This window comes from Nerophis lumbriciformis, linkage group LG08 (assembly GCF_033978685.3).
Source record: "Nerophis lumbriciformis linkage group LG08, RoL_Nlum_v2.1, whole genome shotgun sequence".
Classification (NCBI taxonomy): domain Eukaryota; kingdom Metazoa; phylum Chordata; class Actinopteri; order Syngnathiformes; family Syngnathidae; genus Nerophis; species Nerophis lumbriciformis.
The window spans coordinates 18,048,461-18,071,115 of record NC_084555.2 but is presented as its reverse complement, the minus strand read 5'-3'; the positions used below and the strand labels follow the sequence as shown (position 1 = coordinate 18,071,115).

At 39.9% G+C, this 22,655-nt stretch overlaps 1 protein-coding gene across 2 annotated transcripts in view; it reads left to right on the top strand.

Moving 5' to 3' along the window:
• Positions 1-22,655, top strand: part of eml1 (EMAP like 1) — a 151,276-nt gene that overhangs the window by 22,603 nt on the left and 106,018 nt on the right. The window contains exon 1 of one of the 2 annotated variants that reach the window (XM_061968362.1): positions 12,284-12,382. The exons of the other annotated variant lie outside the window; for it this stretch is intronic. Within the exon in view, the coding sequence (XP_061824346.1) occupies positions 12,355-12,382 (28 nt within the window). The 5' untranslated portion in view covers positions 12,284-12,354. Of the gene's footprint in view, positions 1-12,283; positions 12,383-22,655 lie in introns of those variants that run through there. 2 annotated transcript variants of the gene reach the window in all.

The following is a 22,655-nucleotide window of genomic DNA, read 5'->3' as shown; positions in this document are numbered from 1 at the left end:
GACACACAGATCCGGTGGCCATGGATGGGGTGCTGGCTGTCCGGGGTCGGGACCCGGGGTGGACCGCTCGCCTGTATATTGGTTGGGAACATCTCTGCGCTGCTGACCCGTCTCCGCTCGGGATGGTTTCCTGCTGACCCCACTGTGGACTGGACTCTTACTGTTATGCTGGATCCACTATGGACTGGACTCTCACAATATTATGTTAGACCCACTCGACATCCATTGCATTCGGTCTCCCTAGAGGGGGGGGGTTACCCACATATGCGGTCCTCTCCAAGGTTTCTCATAGTCATTCACATCGACGTCCCACTGGGGTGAGTTTTTCCTTGCCCTTATGTGGGCTATACCGAGGATGTCGTTGTGGCTTGTGCAGCCCTTTGAGACACTTGTGATTTAGGGCTATATAAATAAACATTGATTGATTGATTGATACATTTTATCAGAGAGGAGACTGAGAGCTTGAAGAAAACGGAGCCATGCAGCAAAGTTGAGACTATGGCACAACAACCGGGTTAACTAATAAATTGTAGCCATCAGAGCCACCCCAGGATAAATTGAGGCCTCGAGCAGATTTTTATTTTGAGGCTCCCTCTCCTCATCACATAATTTGTTCACACAATTTTGATCCTTTTTTTAATCAAACTTGAATTTTATCTTTATTTTTTTGTTTATTGTTTTGCACAAAAACAAGTCATTTAAGGGAATTCATGGTAAATAAATGTGTTTAGTACAAAATACCACATTTAACATATTGAAGTCATAAAGTTCCAAATGTTCCTACCACAAGAATTTGATCGATGTAAGTCAAATTATAAGCCTAGCACTAACACTGTACGCCACAGGAGACTTCGGGCACCTCACGATTTGATTCTAATTCTTTGGATGACGATTACATTCAGAATTGATTCTCGATTCAACATGATTATTTGGTATATAAATGATATCATAAAACCTTTTCAAAACAGGTTATAGGTTACACAAGCTCCTCTTAGCTGCTGACGTATGACTTATAAGCGCAGTGTTGGCCGAAATAATGCCCTTTAAAAAACATTTGTTATGACATTTTATTTACAAAAATCACAGAAAGTTAATCAATCTGATCAAATAAATTAGAGCAGCCCCAACTCTAACCGTCCCATATTTACAGTACAGTATAGAAAATACATTTACAAAGCAATTGACAAGACCTACATATACAATACTATATATACAATATGTAAAAAAAGTAAAACCAACCATTAATAAAATAAACCGTATCAATAATAATAATAATATCAATAATAGTTGTTTAATGTTTTAATCCAAAAAATTTATCTAAAAAAATATCGATCTGCCAAAAAATTTTGGTAGAAATTTGCTTTACATTCCTATCAATGACAGAGCACGAAAGGGCTAGGAATAAGTTTTGCTGTAAAATTTCATATGAAGCGTCCTGTCATTCATTGAGTGACAATTTACATGCACTGCTTCCCGCAAAACGGGGCGCCTAAGAGTTGTGGGTCCCTTCGCACATCGCATGTTTTGCCAATGGGGAGGGGCCAAGTGTCTGTAAATGTTGCAATGACTCAAGCAGCATATCCAGATCTGCAAAAAAAATTAAAGAACTCGCTAAACTGATTGTACTGGAATAGATTAGTTTTGTACGACTTCAGAGACATATTTTATACCACTTAAGCGGTTCCAGCGTATTCATAAGACCCCACATGCACTAGATTGAAGGCTTGCGTGTTTCTAAAAATAATCCACCTCTGTGTTTAGTCTCTGCTCTGTGACTTTGTTTGGATAATTTTTGACTTGCAGCCTCACTGTGGTGTCAGAGCAAAACTTTTCTGGTTAAGAGATTCCCATATGTGCTTCTTTCTGCCTTACATTCCCTCACTGACATTTTTTTTGTTTTCTTTTGAAGCTCTGTTGCTCAGCAGTCCATCCATCATACCAGGATTCTCTTTTCACTCCACCCACGCTCCTCTGTTCCCTGCCACTGTCCTCCCCTGCAGGCCAAGCCTCAATAGCCTCACTATTAATTTAAGCCTTCACCACTGCTGTTAAACGTTTCCATTTCGTACATAATTCCACCCTTGCACCACTATCCTCCTCTTGCTCCTCCTTTTCTCTCTTCCAGAACTTTATTTTTCTTCCCCTCGCAACAACCCACAACTTCTGTGGAGCATCTGGAGTTTCCCCCCTCTTTCAACTGGCTGGGACCTGAGGGCAGGGCCTGTTGAGGATCAAGAGTGTATGTAGTGTATGTGTGTGTATGTGTGTGTGTGTGTGTGTGTGTGAGTGTGTGTGTGTGTGTGTGTGCACGACTACCACTGCTGTTCAAATCAAAGTGCCTTTTGTTGCGTGCTCTGGAATCCCCTCCGTCACACCTCGGCCCTTTCTCAGCGGGGGGAGGTGAGGACTCTTGCCCCCTGCCAGAGGGGGACTTCCTTCTCTAACGTTAATCTACTACAAATACATCCTGTGACCCTTACGGAATTACACGCGAAATGCGCTTTGGTTTTAACATTTTACACAAAGTTGTAGTGAGAATTATGGTCAGTCTTCATCTAAATGGGAATATATGAACATCCAAGTAGTCGGCATCCTAATGACAGCAGACATTGCACAGTAAGTGATGTCTTATTATGTTTGTTGGCTCTCATGAAGTCTGCAGTGAGTAAGAGTCAATGATGAAGAAAAATAAAAGCAAACGTCGTGATGCAATTTTTAAAATGAATGCGCCGCGTATATGCTTAAAATGATCAAAATACGTAAATATTAAATGTTATTATAAATGTGTCTGTTACTACATGACATATATACTTTACATCATGTATATAAAACCTAAATGGAAGTGTTTGGATGTTCTTTAAGGGCTTTATAGGCAGAATAGAGTGGCTCCCATAGGCTCCACTGTAAACAGACTTTTAATCACATGTATTTAATATTTACGAATGCATCAAAAAAACATCCATTGTCATGTCTCTCATTATGATTGTGAACGATATGCAAAATATAAAAAAAGTACAGTTCCCCTTTAACATATCCATCCATCCATCCATTTTCTACCGCTTGTCCCTTTCGGGGTGGCGGGGGGTGCTGAAGCCTATCTCAGCTGCATTCGGGCGGAAGGCGGTGTACACCCTGGACAAGTCGCCACCTCATCGCAGGGCCAACACAGATAGACAGACAACATTCACACACTAGGGCCAATTTAGTGTTGCCAATCAACCTATCCCCAGGTGCATGTTTTTGGAGGTGGGAGGAAGCCGGAGTACCCGGAGGGAACCCACGCAGTCACGGGGAGAACATGCAAACTCCACACAGAAAGATCCCGAGCCGGGATTGAACTCAGGACCTTCGTATTGTGAGGCACATGCACTAACCCCTGATCCACCGTGCTGCCCCCTTTAACATCCATCCATCCATTTTCTACCGCTTGTCCTTTTTGGGGTTGCAGGGGGTGCAGGAGCACCTCATCGCAGGGCCAACACAGATAGACAGACAACATTCACACACTAGGGCCAATTTAGTGTTGCCAATCAACCTATCCCCAGGTGCATGTTTTTGGAGGTGGGAGGAAGCCGGAGTACCCGGAGAGAACCCACGCAGTCACGGGGAGAACATGCAAACTCCACACAGAAAGATCCCGAGCCGGGATTGAACTCAGGACCTTCGTATTGTGAGGCACATGCACTAACCCCTGATCCACCGTGCTGCCCCCTTTAACATCCATCCATCCATTTTCTACCGCTTGTCCTTTTTGGGGTTGCAGGGGGTGCAGGAGCACCTCATCGCAGGGCCAAAACAGATAGACAGACAACATTCACACACTAGGGCCAATTTAGTGTTGCCAATCAACCTATCCCCAGGTGCATGTTTTTGGAGGTGGGAGGAAGCCGGAGTACCCGGAGGGAACCCACGCAGTCACGGGGAGAACATGCAAACTCCACACAGAAAGATCCCGAGCCGGGATTGAACTCAGGACCTTCGTATTGTGAGGCACATGCACTAACCCCTGATCCACCGTGCTGCCCCCTTTAACATCCATCCATCCATTTTCTACCGCTTGTCCTTTTTGGGGTTGCAGGGGGTGCAGGAGCCTATCTCACATATCTGCTATATTTAAAAAAAAAAAATTTCAATATGCATTTTCTTGCCTCTGGATCATTCCAGCGCACGCTCGCAGTTAGTGCTGCAGCATCTCTTAGACCGCACCTTCGGTGTTCTAAAACGTGGGTTCCGTTGAAGATGCGCTGCAGGACTGCTTCTAAAATACCCAGAGAAAGTGGCACACATTATAGTTGTCTGCTGCAGCTTTCAAAACATAGCAAAACCCCACAGGCAGCTGCGTGAATGTGGATGGGAAATTAGTGTCTACATGGTGACAGCCACTTCGTAAACCCAAAAATCTCATTTAAATCAGGTGGTGTGCACCATTTTTTCCAGCTTCCACCATCCTAGTCATGGCCGTTGTGTACTTCACCCTTGCTCCTGGTGGGTCGTGGTTTGCGCCTTGCATGGCAGCGTGTAAATGTGTGTGTGAATTGGCGAATGTGATGTATAATGTGAAGCGCTTTGGATAACGTGCAGGTCTAGTAAAGCGCTATATAAACACAGACCATTTACCATTTACTTCTGCACTTGTTTGCGCACGCATTCTTAGAAGTTCAGATTATTATAAACCCTTGAGTCAGATTGATTAGAAATTTCTCACACAGCTCAATTCGCTCTACCTACAGTTACCCTTTGTAACTGTAGGTTGTTTAGCCAAATCACCAACAAATAAGGCACACAGCTTTAGGGGACTTTGTGAAATTTGGGTAAGATTAGTTGAAAAATATGTCCGTAGTAAGCAAAATGTATTTTTGGGGAAACTAATTGCCCATAAATCAATGACTATTTGTCAAATGAGTATACAACTGTGAGAATATCTGTTATATATATGCTGGCATGTCTTTGTCGTTTTTAGCACAACCGTAGAGGGCGTCACAGATGTCATTTACAGTCTCGAAATGAATGAGTATGAAAATATTGTATAATTACATGTAAGCCGGTTTAACTCTTTATTTTTGTTTTTGATTATTAAGCATATTTTTTGTATTTATGAACCATTAAGTATTTTCAAACACAAACATACCTAAATAAATGAAAAAAATATCGTTACTACAGCAGTACTGGCCACTAGATGAGACCATCATTGCATCTTACTTTCACAGCATTCCTGTTTTTTTTTCAAGTTAAACGCCACAAAAAAAGTACTTGCTTGCAATCCGCTTGCATATTTGCTACTTAACACGGTCTTGTTATCTGCTGCAGGAAGTAAATGGCTGCATGTCTGGAATGGCCAAGCGCTACAACTTAATGACTCACTGCAATTGTTTGTATGCACTATCTGTGTTTAGAACAATGGAGTGCAGCATCAACAGTCACCCCCGTTCAGGTTGTTAAACACGTGGAACGCTGCAATAGAGCTCTCTGCCACAAGTCCCCAATTAGGGTTCTGCCCACAATGCCATAAAACAGTTAGTGGATTCATTCAAAGGCTGTTAGATTTAGCACTATTAAGAGTTCATTAGTAGCTGCATTCACAAGAGAAGGCTATTAACGCAGAGCCATTAAACAGGCCCCTTTCACTCACATGAATTGCATCCCCTTTGGCTATCACCTATAAAAAGTAGGTTTTATTGTTATTCGTGCACATTTCAACTTTTACATGTGGTACCTCAAGGGTTATTTGATGTCCACTAAACACAGCCTGCAGGTTTAAACTTTAACACGCAACTAATATGGAAACATATTAACAGTCTTACACAGAGGAGCTCTGATTGGGCTGGAATAGTGCAATGATCATTAAAGGTTCTTGCTGTCGCCTTCTTGCAGAACACTAAAGCACCAGAGGGCTAAAGCAATAGTCATAACATAAAATGGCATGGGACCACCTTACCACATACTGCAGTGTTTTTCAACCACTGTGCTGCGGCACACTAGTGTGCCGTGAGATACAGTCTGGTGTACCGTAGAAGATTATGTAATTTCACCTAATTGGGTTTAATATATTTTTTGAAAACTAGTAATTATAATCCGCAAATGTGCGGTTGTTGAGTGTCTGTGCTGTCTAGAGCTCGGCAGAGTAACCGTGTAATACTCTTCCATATCAGTAGGTGGCAACAGGTAGCTAACTGCTTTGTAGATGTCGGGAACAGGGTTTGTCGTGATCACAATATGCGGAAGGCATCTAAAAGGTATCTAACACTTAAACCAAAAATAAACAAAAGGCGAGTGCCGCTAAGAAAAGGGATTGAAGCTTAGGGATGGCTATGCAAAACAAAACTAAAACTGAACTGGCTGCAAAGTAAACAAAAACAGAATGCTGGATGACAGCAAAGACTGCGTCCACAAAGTACATGACATGACAATCAACGATGTCCATACTTGCCAACCTTAAGACCTCTGAATTCGGAAAATGGGGTGGGGGGCGGGGTTTAGGTGGGCGGGGTTGGGAGGGCGGGGTTTGGTGGTAGCGGGGGTGTATATTGTAGCCCGGAAGAGTTAGGGCTGCAAGGGATTCTGGGTATTTCTACTGTTGTGTTTATGTTGTGTTACAGTGCGGATGTTCTCCCGAAATGTGTTTGTCATTCTTGTTTGGTGTGGGTTGACAGTGTGGCGCATATTTGTAACAGTGTTAAAGTTGTTTATACGGTCACCCTCAGTGTGACCTGTATGGCTTTGATCAAGTATGTCTTGCAGTCTCTTACCTGTATCTGTAGAAGCCGCATACAACATGCAACTGGGCCGGTACGCTGTTTGTATGTAACAAAAGCGGACGCGACGACAGGTTATAGAGGACGCTAAAGGCAGTGCCATCACGGCACGCCCTCAATATTGTTGTCCGAGTGAAAATCGGGAGAAATTCGGGAGAATGGTTGCCCCGGCAGATTTTCGGGAGTGGCACTGAAATTTGGGAGTCTCCCGGAAAAATCGGGAGGGTTGGCAAGTATGACGATGTCCCCACAAAGAAAGAGAGTGTCCACACAACTTAAATAGTCTTGATTGCGAAAACAAAGCAGGCACGGGGAATAGCGTTCAAGGAAGACATGAAACTGATACAGAAAAATACCAGCAAAAGAGGAAAAGCCACCAAAATAGGAGCGCAAGACAAGAACTAAAACACTACACACAGGAAAACACCAAAAAACTCAAAATAAGTCACGGCGTGATGTGACAGGTCGTGACAGTACACCTACTTTGAGACAAGACCTATAGTGATGCGTGCTTGGTTATGGTTTGAATTCATATCCAACAATTGCGAGAACGACTTTTTATTGTCAATATCGGCAACGGAGTTACATTTTTTTATGTTTTCTGCTGGTGGTGTGCCTCAGAATTTTTTCAATGAAAAAAATGTGCCTTGGCTCTGAAAAGGTTAAAAAACACTGACATACTGTATGAACCCTTCACCAATATTTTTCTGTTAACAAACGGAAGAAGCTCATTTATGCCACGTAGTCGCAACCTAATTTTTAATGTTAATTTTCGCTCAATTTTACGCCTCTTGTCTTCAAGTGACATATTTTCTCATGAATGTGAAGATCTGTAAGTGGGACTACATTGCATGGAACCTTTAATGTTGTTAACAATCTGTTGTAGAATGCTGCTGGATTTATTCTAATTGGGAAACAATGTTCCCCCCTAAAATATTCAACTTTAGGGTAAAACTGTCACGATTTTAAACCTTTATTTAATATACCGGAATTATTTTTTATTTCCAGAGTATGAACTGTCATGCATTTGCAAAATTAAGGTTAACGACTGTTAATGGTAGCATAAAACACCCCGACAAGTATAAAAAAAATAAACCACTAGTCATAGTTAAACAGTAACAACTCTAAATGGTGAGGCTACTTTGATGTGCTCAACTATTTATAGTCATTATGAAACACCAACACAGTATTTGTATATCAACTCTTGATGACTGAAACGGCACAAATGTAGTCCTTCCACATAGCTCAGACCTACTTCCGGTTCCTGTCTATGGCTCTAAGCCTGCTGGGTAATGTAGTTCATTAACATTTAGCAACCCACCAGCGGTTTCACTTCCTATTTGCGTGTATTTGAACATATTTATCTAATCTTAATTCGTCCAGGGCAAAGCAATTAAGAACATATGTTCATTAACAATGCTGATCTAATTAAAGAGACAGCATTTACATGACAGAGATGTTGAAGTGTGACGATAATCTGGCATCGTCTCTCATTTACCAATAAAAATGATTAATTATTCATCAAAGTCATCATAAATGCTCTTGCATTTACATAAATTAATATTTAAGATGGACAAACACTTTTCAAGCGTAAAACATACACGGAGAATGTCTGGGACTTGTAGATGACAGAGCAGATCGTAGTGGTGTTGCATTCTATAATTATAATAATAATATTAGTTACAGTCATTTAAAACAGTACAGTAATATGACAGCGAAATCTGAGGATGTGATTTTATTGCCATCTAATGTCTACTTTTGAGTCTATGTGCTATAAAATGAGTAAAACATCAATAGGGTATATGTTTTCAAATATTTGTTGAAATCATGTGCTTTTTTTAGGCTAAGGCTACAAGAAACACTGAAAATATTCAATGTTGTTGACAAAAATAAGCCTCAAAACAGTGCAACTTTTGGAAAAAGCTGCTGTGAATTTAGGAATTTTGGGCTGCAACAATCACAACAAAAGCCAGTGGAATCCTGGGGGGACTGTGCATTAGTGTTTCTTTGTTTCTAAAAAAAAAGTTCACACGTTGAAACCTACGGTACAGGTGGCCACTTAAGTGCAAATGTAGTACTAATATTCTTGTCAGTAAACTTTAATGTTATAACAGGTCTGCTTTGTGCTGTTCTGGGAAGAAAACCTGGTTAAACACGAATCAAGTCTTATTAAACGGTAATTTAATTCACTAAATGAGTGCACAGTCATTGCGCTTGGAGCAGTGACATTTGATTGCCACCCACACCACACAAGTTGCCCATCCTTGACCTTAGACCAGTGGTTGTCAATTATTTTTTGTCACGCCTGGTTGGTTGTGAAAGAAGACAGAGAAGTGATCACAGCTCACTGTAACTACATGCCCATGTTGCCTTGTTGTTTTTTACCAGTCCGTGTGGGTTTCCCTGTTTTCCCCGTTTTCATTGAAATATAACTACAGATCTCAATGTTGTGTATGAGCTGAAAGCTTCATTTATGATTATTGCCTTTGGTGAAAGCTTAACTCGTTTAGATTTTGCTTACATTTGCTTTCATGTATATAGACTCGCTGAGTTGGTGCTTTTCAAAACACTTGTAGCAAAAATGTGTTTGAAGAACTCCAAAAAATAAAATTAAATAAAATACGAGGGATGTAACGGGATCAAACCTCATGGTACGATATTATTACGGTATTAAGGCCAACGTACGATATTATTGTGGTACATACTTAAAAGAAGGCTTAAAAATGTTATAGTGTGTAAAATGAAGTCAGAGTAATGTTTAGGATAAACACACTTACTGTAATTGAAGACAAATATAATGCTAAAATGTTCTAATCATATTTATTACTACATATATGTATTTTTTGAGTGTAGATAATTGTGCAGGGACATCCACTGTTTTAAGCAAATATAAAAATAAAAAAACTCACAATTGTGTGTCTTTAAAGTGACAATGTAAACATCAAGTGTAAAATAATGTTTACTTCAGTGTCTTTCAACTTTTACTTTCTGAGAAGCAGTGTCCTCCACAATGGACATTTTTATATCAGTCTGGAAAATGTTGTTTCTTAGAAAGGTTAACTAACAATTTAACTTAATAATGTAAATACCTCACAAACTGATGTTTGGCTTTGCAAGCTTCAAATATATTTTCTGGATGACAGTTTATGAGGAGGCGACTTGTCCAGGGTGTAGGCTGGCTTTCGCCCGCCTGCGACATCGAGAGAAACGAGCGATGGAAAATTAGACGGATGGATTGAGGATTTATCAAGTAGCTTCTTTTTTAAATTTTTTGTATTTATTTTTTTAAATGTTTAATTTTTTTTGCATATATTTCAATTAAATCATAATGTGATCTTTTTTTATTTTTTTTATTTTCTTAAATTTAAATTATGAATTTATTAATCAATCAACAAAACAATACACAGTAGTAGTAGCTTCTTCATATTTACCACATTGAACAGTTTTGGTGATTACCTCCGTGCCGTGCAAAGTAACAGGCTCGCTCTGCGTCACCTTGGAAACGCTTGAGATGAAAGTATTGCTTTGCAGAACGCAGACTTTCTTACCTCCGCCAAAGAGGTTATATTTTCGCCAGGGTTTGTTTGTCTGTTTGTTAGCAACATAACTCAAATAGTTATAAAGATTTTGATGAAATTTTTCATGAAATGTCCAAAAACAAATTCCTTTTGTCAACTACGAACACACTTCACTTCCTGCTTACGACATTCCACGCCCCCACCTTGGCGCCCAACGCTGCGCAGAGGATGCTGAAGCGCTGGAAAAAACTGCACTCAAAGTTTTTGTTTGAAACCTTAAGGCGTCACGGTATTATTGTGAAGACTTTGAAACCGATATACATTTAGCATCTACAATACCATTACACCCCTATAAAATGCAAGTAATATCAAGATGATACTAAATTGGGAAATACTAAATGTTACACAAAGTGATCACTGCAAACTTGTGCGTTTTCTATTCGTCCCCTCGTAAATTCTTGCACTCTTTCCCCCTTCTTGATTAACTCTCGAGGAACTCTTTGCGATTTCAACAGTTCCAACAGCCTAAAAGAACGCAAGCAAAGGGCATTTTTCTTCGAGAAAGGCAAAATGCCGCCCAGAACGCTTTGACAACAAAAGCTCGCTTGACCACCACTTCGAGCCTCGCATATCTAATGAGCCAGACGTAACGTCAGGTGACTACAACCTATTTAAGAAACACTGCATTAAAGTGGCTGTTTTGAACTTGCTCACAGTTACATTTTTCCAGGGGACATAATTTTTTACGAACCTCCAGAAATGAATGTTTATTAATTTGTCTGTATGTGTCAAAATATACAGTATTGCCTCTCACGCCCCCCCCCAACCACCACACACACACACACACACACACACACACACACACACACACACACACACACACACACATATCACGACGCCCCACTCTTTGTGAAACACAACCCCAGACCAATGAAGGCACTCATTCAGCTGAAATATTGCATTCAACAGAGAACATATTCGGCGTACATCTGTTTACCAAAGCAAGAGGCGTTAAGAGGTCTGACAGGGTGAAGGTTGGGGTTATGGTTGCAAAGCTCCTCTGCAAACAAGAGCTGGAGATCAAACACCCAAAACCAGTCCTGGTGTGAAGACTGGCCTGCTGCGTTACATCCAGGCAAGGGGGTTGGGGCTAGCACAGGTCTGGTGCACAGATAATAGCCCTCCTACTACACATCTTATTCTGACTGGTCTCTCCCTAGCCTTTGGCACTCTAGATTTAAATTAGGGCACTTTTAAAACCTAAACCATCGAACATGACCCCTCTTCAGTCACATGCCAGACCTTTCTCTCGCCATAATCCTCTCAGTCAGGTGACATAGGGTCAGCTGAGTATGCTGAAAAGTCCCTCAAGAATGAGTGAATGGAGTTTTTTGGAATTTTTGTGCACCGAGGTGGGGCAGTAATCTGCAGATAATCAGGAAGTGGCTGCAATTGTATTCCTTCCTTGTGTCAGTAGATTATTTAGTTTCATTTTCATGTTTCCTTGCCTGGTATACAACTGCCACTCCTGATTTTGTCATTATAAACTAAACACAACATTGACATTATTTGTCCTAATGTGTCTTGACTGTGGTATGTAGGCCATTTGAGTGAGCTGAGGAAAACTGAGGTTACCCATTCCTGAGTTTCTAGCGCCACTTATAGACCATTTTTGTTGTTACACCTATTGGATTTTGTGAAGCTATGTAAGCTTTGGGCCTACTTGGATCCAAAGAACTCTTTGAAAAATATCATAGATAAGGATACTATAGTGGGATTTACATTACATTGCAAGTGTTTATTTGATCTTATTGGTGCTGGGAAATCATATTCAAGGCCTGTAATATCTTAGGGGGAAACAGTATCCCAAAGGAGGGGCTGTTGGTTACACATATACTGCCCAATAGCATAGAGTGGGATATTTGACTGGCATGTCCAAAGGCCAATGTGGACACTGGACAGGAAGCAAAAGAAAGAAGGAGGAGTGAAAGTAAAGTTACACCAGAGAGTGTTGGGCATATTGTCACAGTTGACTGGACATATTAAAAGTAATCAAAGTTTGTGGTCTTCTGCTGTCTTTGACCATGTCCGACTGTGAGGGGCTTCCACTCGGTAAGTCTCATATGGAATTCTGATACAAGCCTATTTACCAGCGATATAGGACTACGCATGTGTATGTAATTTGTTAGGACTTCTGCAAGTCGTCAGCCCCCCCCCCCCAACCCCAGGAGCATCTTAAAGAAGAGGGTGGGTGGATTGATTCAAATCTCAATGCCAGTATAGAAACCTTGAACAGAACCCAGACTATGTGGGGTCGATAAGTTGAGTTGAGATAGAGGGACAGAGTGGAGGTGCACGCAGACATAGGAAAGAGGACTTCAGAGATACTAGCATTTTTCAATCCTTTACTATGTTTTGTTTTTCCACATATATTTTGTTTTGATGTTCATATTGTCACATTGTTGATATTGTTTTAAGGGTGTCTTCATACAACTTTTTCACTTGCAATACAATACAGACATTGTAGCCTTGAATATTGGCCGATATCAATATTGATTCAATACAATAATAGCATGAATCATACACACTTACATTTTTTGTAGCGTGGAAATGTTAAAAAATGCTTTATCAAGTGGAATTACTCAAACACAGAACAATTGCAGGTACGAAAAACATACAATTGTTTACTATTAACCGTCTGAAATAGACTTATGTTGGCCTTAAGTTGAAGTGGAATGGTAATACATTTTTTTGGTGACACCTGGTGGTTATGGTATTAGTTTATTTCGAACATGCATACAGTTACAATATGGTACATCAATACTTTCAGTTTGTAATAGGTTAAATGCAACTACAATTATTTGACACGTGTTGATGTTGACAAATGTGTTTTAGGCTCCAATATTGTTCAATTAAGGACACTTATTATGTTTGTCTAGCTTGTGTGCTAAGATGTTGTGTAGCTGCTACCATGTTTACGTTTGTACTTTCTGTAAATGACTTCACTAAAATACATTACTAAAAAAACACACCTGTCTTTAAGATTAAGTAGATTGGAAATTGTAGTTTTAGTGGCACCTAGTGGCTACAATGATTAGGTTAAGCTCATTATGCAGTAAATTGAATGATGCAGACCCCATTGTTACTGGATACTTTCTAGTAGTCTTCTGTCATGTTAACTTTGTATCTGTAATATGCAACTATAATTATTTGATACTTTATATATTGACAAATGTGTTTTAGACTGCAATATTGTTCTATTAAGGACACTTCTTATGTTCATCTAGTTTGTGTGTTAGTCTCAATGTGAGAAAGATGACTTGTACATTGTTTCAGTCAACCATAAGAGAAGGTTAAATCTCCACATGAGCAGCCATGTTGCAAGGAGAGCTAAATCTCTGTACGCCTCAACTGACAGATTAAAAGGAACAATCCTGAGGGAATAGAAAGTTACTGTTTCTCAGCCTTTCACTGACTCTGACTTGTGTATCCTTCTGTTGCCACTTTACTTTATTATCCCATCCATCTCCAAATCCATTTATAGTCTGTTTTTACAGTTCATTACGATGTGATTAAGTAAAAAAACTAATATTTTATTGTCAAAAATGTAAACAAACACCATTGGGAAATCTGTAAAAAGGCCTATGTCTGAAAAAGTATTGCTTATTAATTATGACAATTATTGATTGCTTAATTTTTTCTCTGAATATTAACATTTTTGTATGGGTAGGTTTTTTTTTAAGGAAGCTCTTTTTTTAAAATCAGATTTATTATTGTAATCAGGGGTGTAGCACCAAATTCTGGGCCCCCGTACACAAGACCTGTCTAGTACCCATACACACTTGATATGTTTACATGCACTAAAAACAAAATCCATCCATCCATCCATCCATCTTCTTCCGCTTATCCGAGGTCGGGTCGCGGGGGCAGCAGCCTAAGCAGGGAAGCCCAGACTTCCCTCTCCCCAGCCACTTCGTCCAGCTCCTCCCGAGAGATCCCGAGGCGTTCCCAGGCCAGCCGGGAGACATAGTCTTCCCAACGTGTCCTGGGTCTTCCTCGTGGCCTCCTACCAGTCGGACGTGCCCTAAACACCTCCCTAGGTAGGCGCTCTGGTGGCATCCTGACCAGATGCCCGAACCACCTCATCTGGCTCCTCTCGATGTGGAGGAGCAGCGGCTTTACTTTGAGCTCCCCCCGAATGACAGAGCTTCTCACCCTATCTCTAAGGGAGAGCCCCGCCACCCGGCGGAGGAAACTCATTTCGGCCGCTTGTACCCGTGATCTTGTCCTTTCGGTCATAACCCAAAGCTCATGACCATAGGTGAGGATGGGAACGTAGATCGACCGGTAAATTGAGAGCTTTGCCTTCCGGCTCAGCTCCTTCTTCACCACAACGGATTGATACAGCGTCTGCATTACTGAAGACGCCGCACCAATCCGCCTGAAAAACAAAATATTGCACACATTTGGTTAAAACCATCTTTACACATATAAAAACCTAAATTAGGATTTTGAATATTTCAATATAACATATCTAGAACATATCTAGATAACACTCTCCAAATAATTAAAGAAAATAAAGTTTAGTATTTTTGTTGTTTTTTTAAAACAAAAAACTGCCAACAAATTATACAAATAATCAAATAACCTGTCATTCATTATTCACCTATATAGGATTATAAATATGTCAAGTTTACCTTTACTTCAGAGTGTAAAGCTGATTCACTGAGTAATATCAGTGGAAAATAGGAATATTAATAACACTTAATCATTATTATGATTATATTATTTGTATGGATGGGATAGTGCATCTCTAGGGGTTTACGTCTCCCCCTGTCCTTAAAAACTAGTGATGGCTCTACTTGTAACTTTAATCGAGTGTCTTTGAACGCCCCACAGTAATGGGAAATGAGATGCAAAAGTCAAACATGACATCATTTTCTATTATGGTACAAAATATTGCTGTATTTATATCTTTTCTTCTATCACGTCGTCCTTGCCCAAAATGCTCGTGCTGTGCTTGAATGCTTAAATGTGAGCTTTGATGACAAACTTACGATAGCTGTGTTGAGTAAAGTGTCTAACGTTAGGTTTGCACTATCCAGGTGAAACAAACCATTTTGCATTTTTGATAGGTGATGTTGATATTAGACGTTCTTAATTTGTTTCAAGCAACCTCATTATTTAACATTCACAGCTATATTTATTTTATATTAACAATTGTGATGTCATTTTTCATAACTTACACCTTTAAATGACTCTCTTCCACCACCCGCTCAATTATTACAAAATCCTAATTTACCCTCACACTTTTACGCCCCTGATCGTAATGGATGAAATGGGACACCATTTAATAAATGAATACATCTTTAAATAATTGCTTAACAATTTTAATAATTAGTTAAATTATAAAATAAATTGTTACAAAATGAAATAATTATTAAATCATGAAATAACTTTATAAATAATTAAATCATGAAATATGAATGTAATTGTATCCATCCATCCATTTCCTACCGCTTGTCCCTTTTGGGATGACGGGGAGTGCTGGAGCCTATCACAGCTGCACTCGGGCGGAAAGCCTGATACACCCTGGACAAGTCGCCACCTCATCACAAGGCCAACACAGATAGACAGACAACATTCACACTCACATTAATTCACTGGGGAAAATTTTAGTGTTGCCAATCAACCTATCCCCAGGTGCATGTCTTTGGAGGTGGGAGGAAGCCGGAGTACCCGGAGGGAACCCACGCAGTCACGGGGATAACATGCAAACTCCACACAGAAAGACTCCAAACCCGGGGATTGAACCCGATCTTTGTATTGTGAGGCAAACACACTAAATTGCACTAAATAAATTAATGACATATTTAATAGCACAATTATGTATCAATCCAATTATGATTAATCAATGACACATTTAATTATCCAAAGAATCATCTATTTTTCTAATTTTGTCCAATTTAGATTATTGAATTGAAATGTTGGCAGTACTTCACAAGTCAAACTGCAGGGGGCAATGTAACCCCAGCTTGTGTGTAATTGAAAGCAGCGAGGAGGGGAGTAGAAATGGCGGGAAAGAAGACGGAAGTGTGATCGGTAACATTGCTCTGAGAAAGTGTAGGACATGTTTTAATACATTGTAGGAAATACAATAGAGAAAGGGAAATACTGGAAAGTAAGTTAGCGAAAGAGAAGATTAGGTTAGCAGTGGAAGATATTTTAGGATTTCACTCAGAACACATATAGGTTATAAAGCAGTGACTTGCAGTCAGGGGAGGCAGGTGAGGCGGGGCCTTACGTGCCATCATGGAAAGAAAAAAATGTAAAAAGAATTTTTTTTTTATTAAATTGTTATATGTATCCAGTGATTATACTATAACGTTATTTTCCATTTAACTTCACCAGTTTTAGATTATTTTTATTCAAAATCGCTGAATTTTCACATTTGCCGTTCAAATACTGAGAAGAGACTTGCGGTTATCAGCAGCCAGTTGAGCCTCACCATGGATTGCGCAATGACTCGGCTAACTGCTGGCCTGCTGTGCAGTGAGACCGTATTGCTATATGAATTATATTATACATTTCCATAGTTTAGTTAGCTGAGATATATAATGTACAGTGTATTTTGTCAACAACTGTATGTGTGTAATGTATTTCTTGTGCTGAGCAATCATAAAACGGCTGCGAAGACGCACTGGCTGAGGCTCGCAGTATTCTTGCCTCATGGTGGTAGAGGGCGCTAGTGATCCCAGGGATAATTTTTGCGACTACTCGGCTGCAGAAGAAGTGACAACAAGCAGCAACAGTTAGCGATCGTTTATTTTTTCCTCTCGCCTGGACTTTTAACACGGAGGATTACATATCTAAAATAAAACAGTTTTCTAAACTGGACTTTCATTCGAAGCAGAAAATAATGATTAAAGGAAGATCTCCATCGAGAAATAGAGACTTTTAAAACTGAAGAAAGATGAGGAAGACTTCTATAAACAAGTTATCAATGCTTTTGTTCAGAAGGAGCGGCGCATGGACTTCATTTATAAGGAAAGGTAAGACCATAATAACGTTTTTTTTATTAAGTGTGCTTTTTTATGTGCTACAGTTTGTATGTGTAAAGTTAAAGTTAAGTTAAAGTACCAATGATTGTCACACACACTAGGTGTGGTGAAATTTGTCCTCTGCATTTGACCCATCCCCTTGAACCTCACCGCACGTCACTGTTATAAAGCATTATACACATATCTAAAAAAAACTGGGTTGAATAAAAGAATATAGAGTAGGGTTCCACCTCGGCCCACACTCCATTTCAGTAGGTGGCGGTAATGCACACCAGAAGGTTGCTTGACAACCGCCATTAAACAAAAGAAGAAGAAAAAGGAAGTGTGGTTGGACACATTAAAAATTTGATCCAAATTGATGATGGACAAGGATCATTATACACGAAGGGACAAACGACATTCGCAGACAGCAGTCCGAATCTAAAGCAGGACTTCATCCATCCCTCAACACCTTTACACAGTTCCAAGTGAACACTTTCATCTCCAGTCTCACCCCCACCATGCAACTTCAGAAGGCTGCTTAGCCTCGACACCTGGCTCTCTTCTGCATGTCGCTTCATTGACAACTTTGATGTGTTTTGGTAGAGACAACATCTCTTTGGGCCAGACGGTCTCCATTTAAACAGAGCTGGAATCCACACACTGTCTGCCAATCTCCCCACACGTGCACCAGCTCAGGTCCTAGATCCCACTGATTTAGTTCCACCTCCGACCACCATACACTGGATTCACAACAATTATTCACACATCCCTGTCATCATTACAACACATGAGTACACCAGACACCTCCATACACATTCTGTCAACTTTCACCACCTCATAAATCTCCCCAAACATCAACAATCCACTCCTCCACCTGTCAACATCAACATGGCACTTTTAAACGTTCTCTGTCTTGTAAACAAAACTTGTTTAATGTTTGATACAATTGATACACAGAGCTGAAAATATCTTGTGGCGTATCTTAGGATCAATACTTGGACCAAAATTGTTCAATCTCTATATATATATGACATTTGTAAAGTTACAAAGGACTTAAAGTTATTATTATTTGCAGATGATACAATGGCAATTTGTTCAGGAGAGAACACACAGAAGATAATATAAATAATAACAGAAGAAATGAGACATGGCTTGGCACTGACACAACTGTCACTTAGGGTTCCCCGCCAAATTGTAACTTTTTATTTTCTACTAAAGGGTTCAGAAGAGGTGGGACTGCATCACTTTTAAACAACTCACTGACGTCAAATGGAGTGTCTTAACAACAATTACGCAAATTTTTAGCAGCCTTCCCATTCTGTGTGTAACTGTTTATAGATATATGAGGGGCCGTTAGGGACATTATTGAAAATTACCTCTTGCATACACTACTGAAATTTCTCTCTCACACAGGCTCCAGCACCTCCCGCAACCCCGAAATGGACAAGCGGTAGAAAATGGATGGCTATATGGATAAACAACTGACAAATTATTCTCTCACATATAGTACTGAAATCCTCTCACACATTTTAGTAAAATGCAGTTAAAATGGTCTGATATAGAAAGTTGAACTATTACAGTTCAGTGGTGAATATTGAGCATATAGTTACACAGGAAGGTCTTTCTGTTATGTGATTAAAGCAGGAAAACTTCACACAGGGAAGAGCATGTTTTTCCCCAAATGTATTTCAATAAAAATATTGTAGATATTTTAACAATCTGAGAATAAAAAGAAACATGTCATCAAACATTTTCAAACTTAGTATACACAAATTATTTTCGTCACCATTTAAAAAAAATAAACAATATATTGTAACAACACTAACAAAGAAAGAAAAACCAAAAGAAACAAAACGTGCGAATTATAACACTTAAAAAATAAAACAAAAAGCAAATGAAAGCATCATATCACACATTACATAGTGATTTTTCTTTGATGCAATTGTTTTTTATAATGTAGGAAGCTTTATACCCTTTTTATTTTTCTTTGTCATTAGTGAGTTATATTTTTTATGTTATAATAAAATGATGGGCTAAAATGTTGCGCTTGATAATGCTGCGGTGCACGCTCTCTCAGAGCTCTCTAGAGCTGCAGCAGGCGGCGCTATGTTGGTTCGTTGTCAGGAGAGGAAAGGCAACCCTGTGTGACCGCTCAGGTGTCGCGGCTTGGGGGTGCAACGGTTGTCTGTTGTCGCATTTGATAGTGTTCTTGTATTCTCCGCTGACGCCAGCATAGTACAAAGCCAAACTGCTGCCTCGGTTAGTCTACTTGTCGGCATACGTGCCAACCCTCCCGATTTTTCCGGAAGACTCCCGAATTTCAGTGCCCCTCCCGAAAATCTCCCAGGGCAACCATTCTCCCGAATATCTCCCGATTTTCACCCGGACAACAATATTGAGGGCGTGCCTCGATGGCACTGCCTTTAGCATCCTTTACAACCTGTCGTCGCATCCGCTTTTTCTCCATACAAACAGCTGGCCCAGTCACATGTTGTATGCAGCTTTTATAGACATACACGTAAGTGACTGCAAGACATACTTGATCAACAGCCTTACAGGTCACACTGAGGGTGGCCGTATAAACAACTTTAACACTGTTAAAAATATGCGCCACACTGTGAACCCACACCAAACAAGAATGACAAACACATTTCGGGAGAACATCCGCACCGTAACACAACATAAACACAGCAGAACAAATACCCAGAATCCTTTGCAGCCCTAACTCTTCCGGGCTACAATATACACCCCGCTACCACCAAACCCCCCGCCCCCACACCTGAACCCCGCCCCCAAACCTCCCTCTCCCCCCATCTCCCGAATTTGGAGGTCTCAAGGTTGGCAAGTATGCTTGTCGGAAGTTGGGCAGACATATTGTTCGCGAACAACTTGGCTGAAAAGTGGCTGGCACTTTTTAAAATGCCTTCCGTTTTAAATTAAATGCCTTCCATTTTAGTGGAATCCATTCACACACACTATTGAAATCCTCTCATGCACACTACTGAGATCCTCTCATACACACTACTGACATGTTTTTCTCTTATACACAAAAAAATAAAAAAATTCAGTAGTGTGTATTAGAGAGAGAAAATCAGTAGTATATAGGTGAGGATTTCAGTAGTGTGTAAGACACAACAATTTCAGTAGTGTGTATGCAAGGAGTAGTGTGTGAGAGGATTTCAGTAGTGTATGGGAGAAAAAAATGTCAGTAGTGTGTATGAGAGGATTTCAGTAGTGTGTATGAAAGGATTTCAGTAGTGAGTGAGAGGATTTCAGTAGTATGTATGAGAGAGAAAAATTCAGTAGTGTGTATGAGAGAAAACAATTGAATAGTGTGTATGAGAGAAAAATAATAATTAGTGTGAATGAGAGGATTTCAGTAGTGTTCATGAAAGAAAAAATATTCAGTAGTGTGTATGAGAGGATTTCAGTAGTGTGCATGAAAGGATTTCAGTAGTGTGTGAGTGGATTTCAGTAGTATGAATGAGAGAGAAAAAAAATCAGTAGTGTGACTGAGAGAAAACAATTCAGTTGAAGAGTGTGCTAAGCAAAGCTAAAAACAGCTACAGTTTGTCATTTAACGGACACATATACCGTAGAAGCATTAGTAGGGGCTTATGACGAGGGGCTTATGACTGACAGCCCTTGGCAGTCAGATGCTAGTGACACTTGTTTACTTGACGTCATTATTGCTGACGTGTTCTATGCCCTCTCTCAACAAACTGTATGTTTGCACCTGCACTTATACAGCAGTTTATTTTAGACTTTAGTCAAGGTGCAGATAAAAACATAAGAATGGATGTTATTATTAACCCCAGGAGATATGGAAGGGAGACAATATCGAGATAGTGTTGTATGAGGATTGTATTGTTTGTGCCTGTTTTAGCTTTTGCAGAGAGAAAAGGGTCTTCTTGGCTGTTCAGGAAACAGGGGGGAGGGTGTACATGGATGTTTCAGCAGCCAAGTCAGATGTGATTAATGTTGTCACCGCTTGAAAGAACACAGTCTTTGTACACTCTGGCATATACTTTCTCTCTCTCAGAAACAACACCACAGAGTTCAAAGATCACCGTGTATATGTATTTTAGTTGTGTATAATGCAGTGTTACATGAGTTTGTGTGGCTGCAGTCCAGAATTACACCATTTTCAGCATCCAGGTTGGGGCTCATTAACATATAGATTAGATATGGAGAGGCCTGTGTGATGTATAGATCTTATTTTTGTGAAAATGAAAAGTATTAAAGGTCGACATTTCGGTGTTAACACATTGATTGTTTGAGTTTTACCAGTATTCATTAAAGCTTAATCAATCAATCAATATATCAATGTTTATTTATATAGCCCCAAATCACAAGTGTCTCAAAGGGCTGCACCAGCCACAACGACATCCTCGGTACAGAGCCCACATAAGGGCAAGGAAAAACTCACCCCAGTGGGACGTCGATGTGAATGACTATGAGAAACCTTGGAGAGGACCGCATATGCTATGGTGTTCTACATCTTATACATTTTTGCAGAATAATACATACTTCTTGTTTGTCATCTCAGGGCATTCAATCGATCGCTGGACTCGTTGGTTTGTCTTAGAAGACGTTTCGCCTCTCGTCCGAGTAGGCTTCATCAGTTTATGCTGATAGACTTAGATTGGTCAGTTCTAGTCTTAGACCTAGATTGGTCAGGTCTAGTCTAGCGGCTGGTGCCAAAACCCCAACTATTTATACTCCAAAACCAGGAGGGTGTGCCTGGGCAAGGGTGGTTTCGCCCTATTGTAGTGAGAAAAACAACTGTTTTGATGCAAACGAGCAATCCTACTGTCAAAGCAACGACAGTCGTTGAAGTGTAATTTCCCCTCGTTAGCATTACAGTTCAACGACTGTCTAACCTCCAAGGTAAATCAGTACTTTATTATTAAATTACTCCATAGAACTACTGTAGTTGTTAGTAATACATTGTTTGTATTGTTTTTTTTACAATATTTATGATCTGAAAGTTTGTTTTTCATTTCAAAAGGCATGTTACATGTTGAAATTGTGCTGCTTTGCGGGGGCCACGCACCAATTAAATTGATTTCAATGAATTTCAATAGCAGACGTGGACTTGAGATACAAGGGTTTTGAGTTAAGAGCTCCATTACATAATTAATTGAGCTCGTAAGTTGAGGTACGACTGTATTCTACTACAGTCAGTGTTGTAGCTCATGAATGTATAATGTTATTAAATCAGGGGTTTTTGACTCTAAAATCTGAATCCCAAACTGATTAAATAAGGATTACCCACTCTTGTGTAGCTATTGCCTTAAAAGTGTTTTTTTAAAAGCAGTATAACTATGTTTATAGTGCCC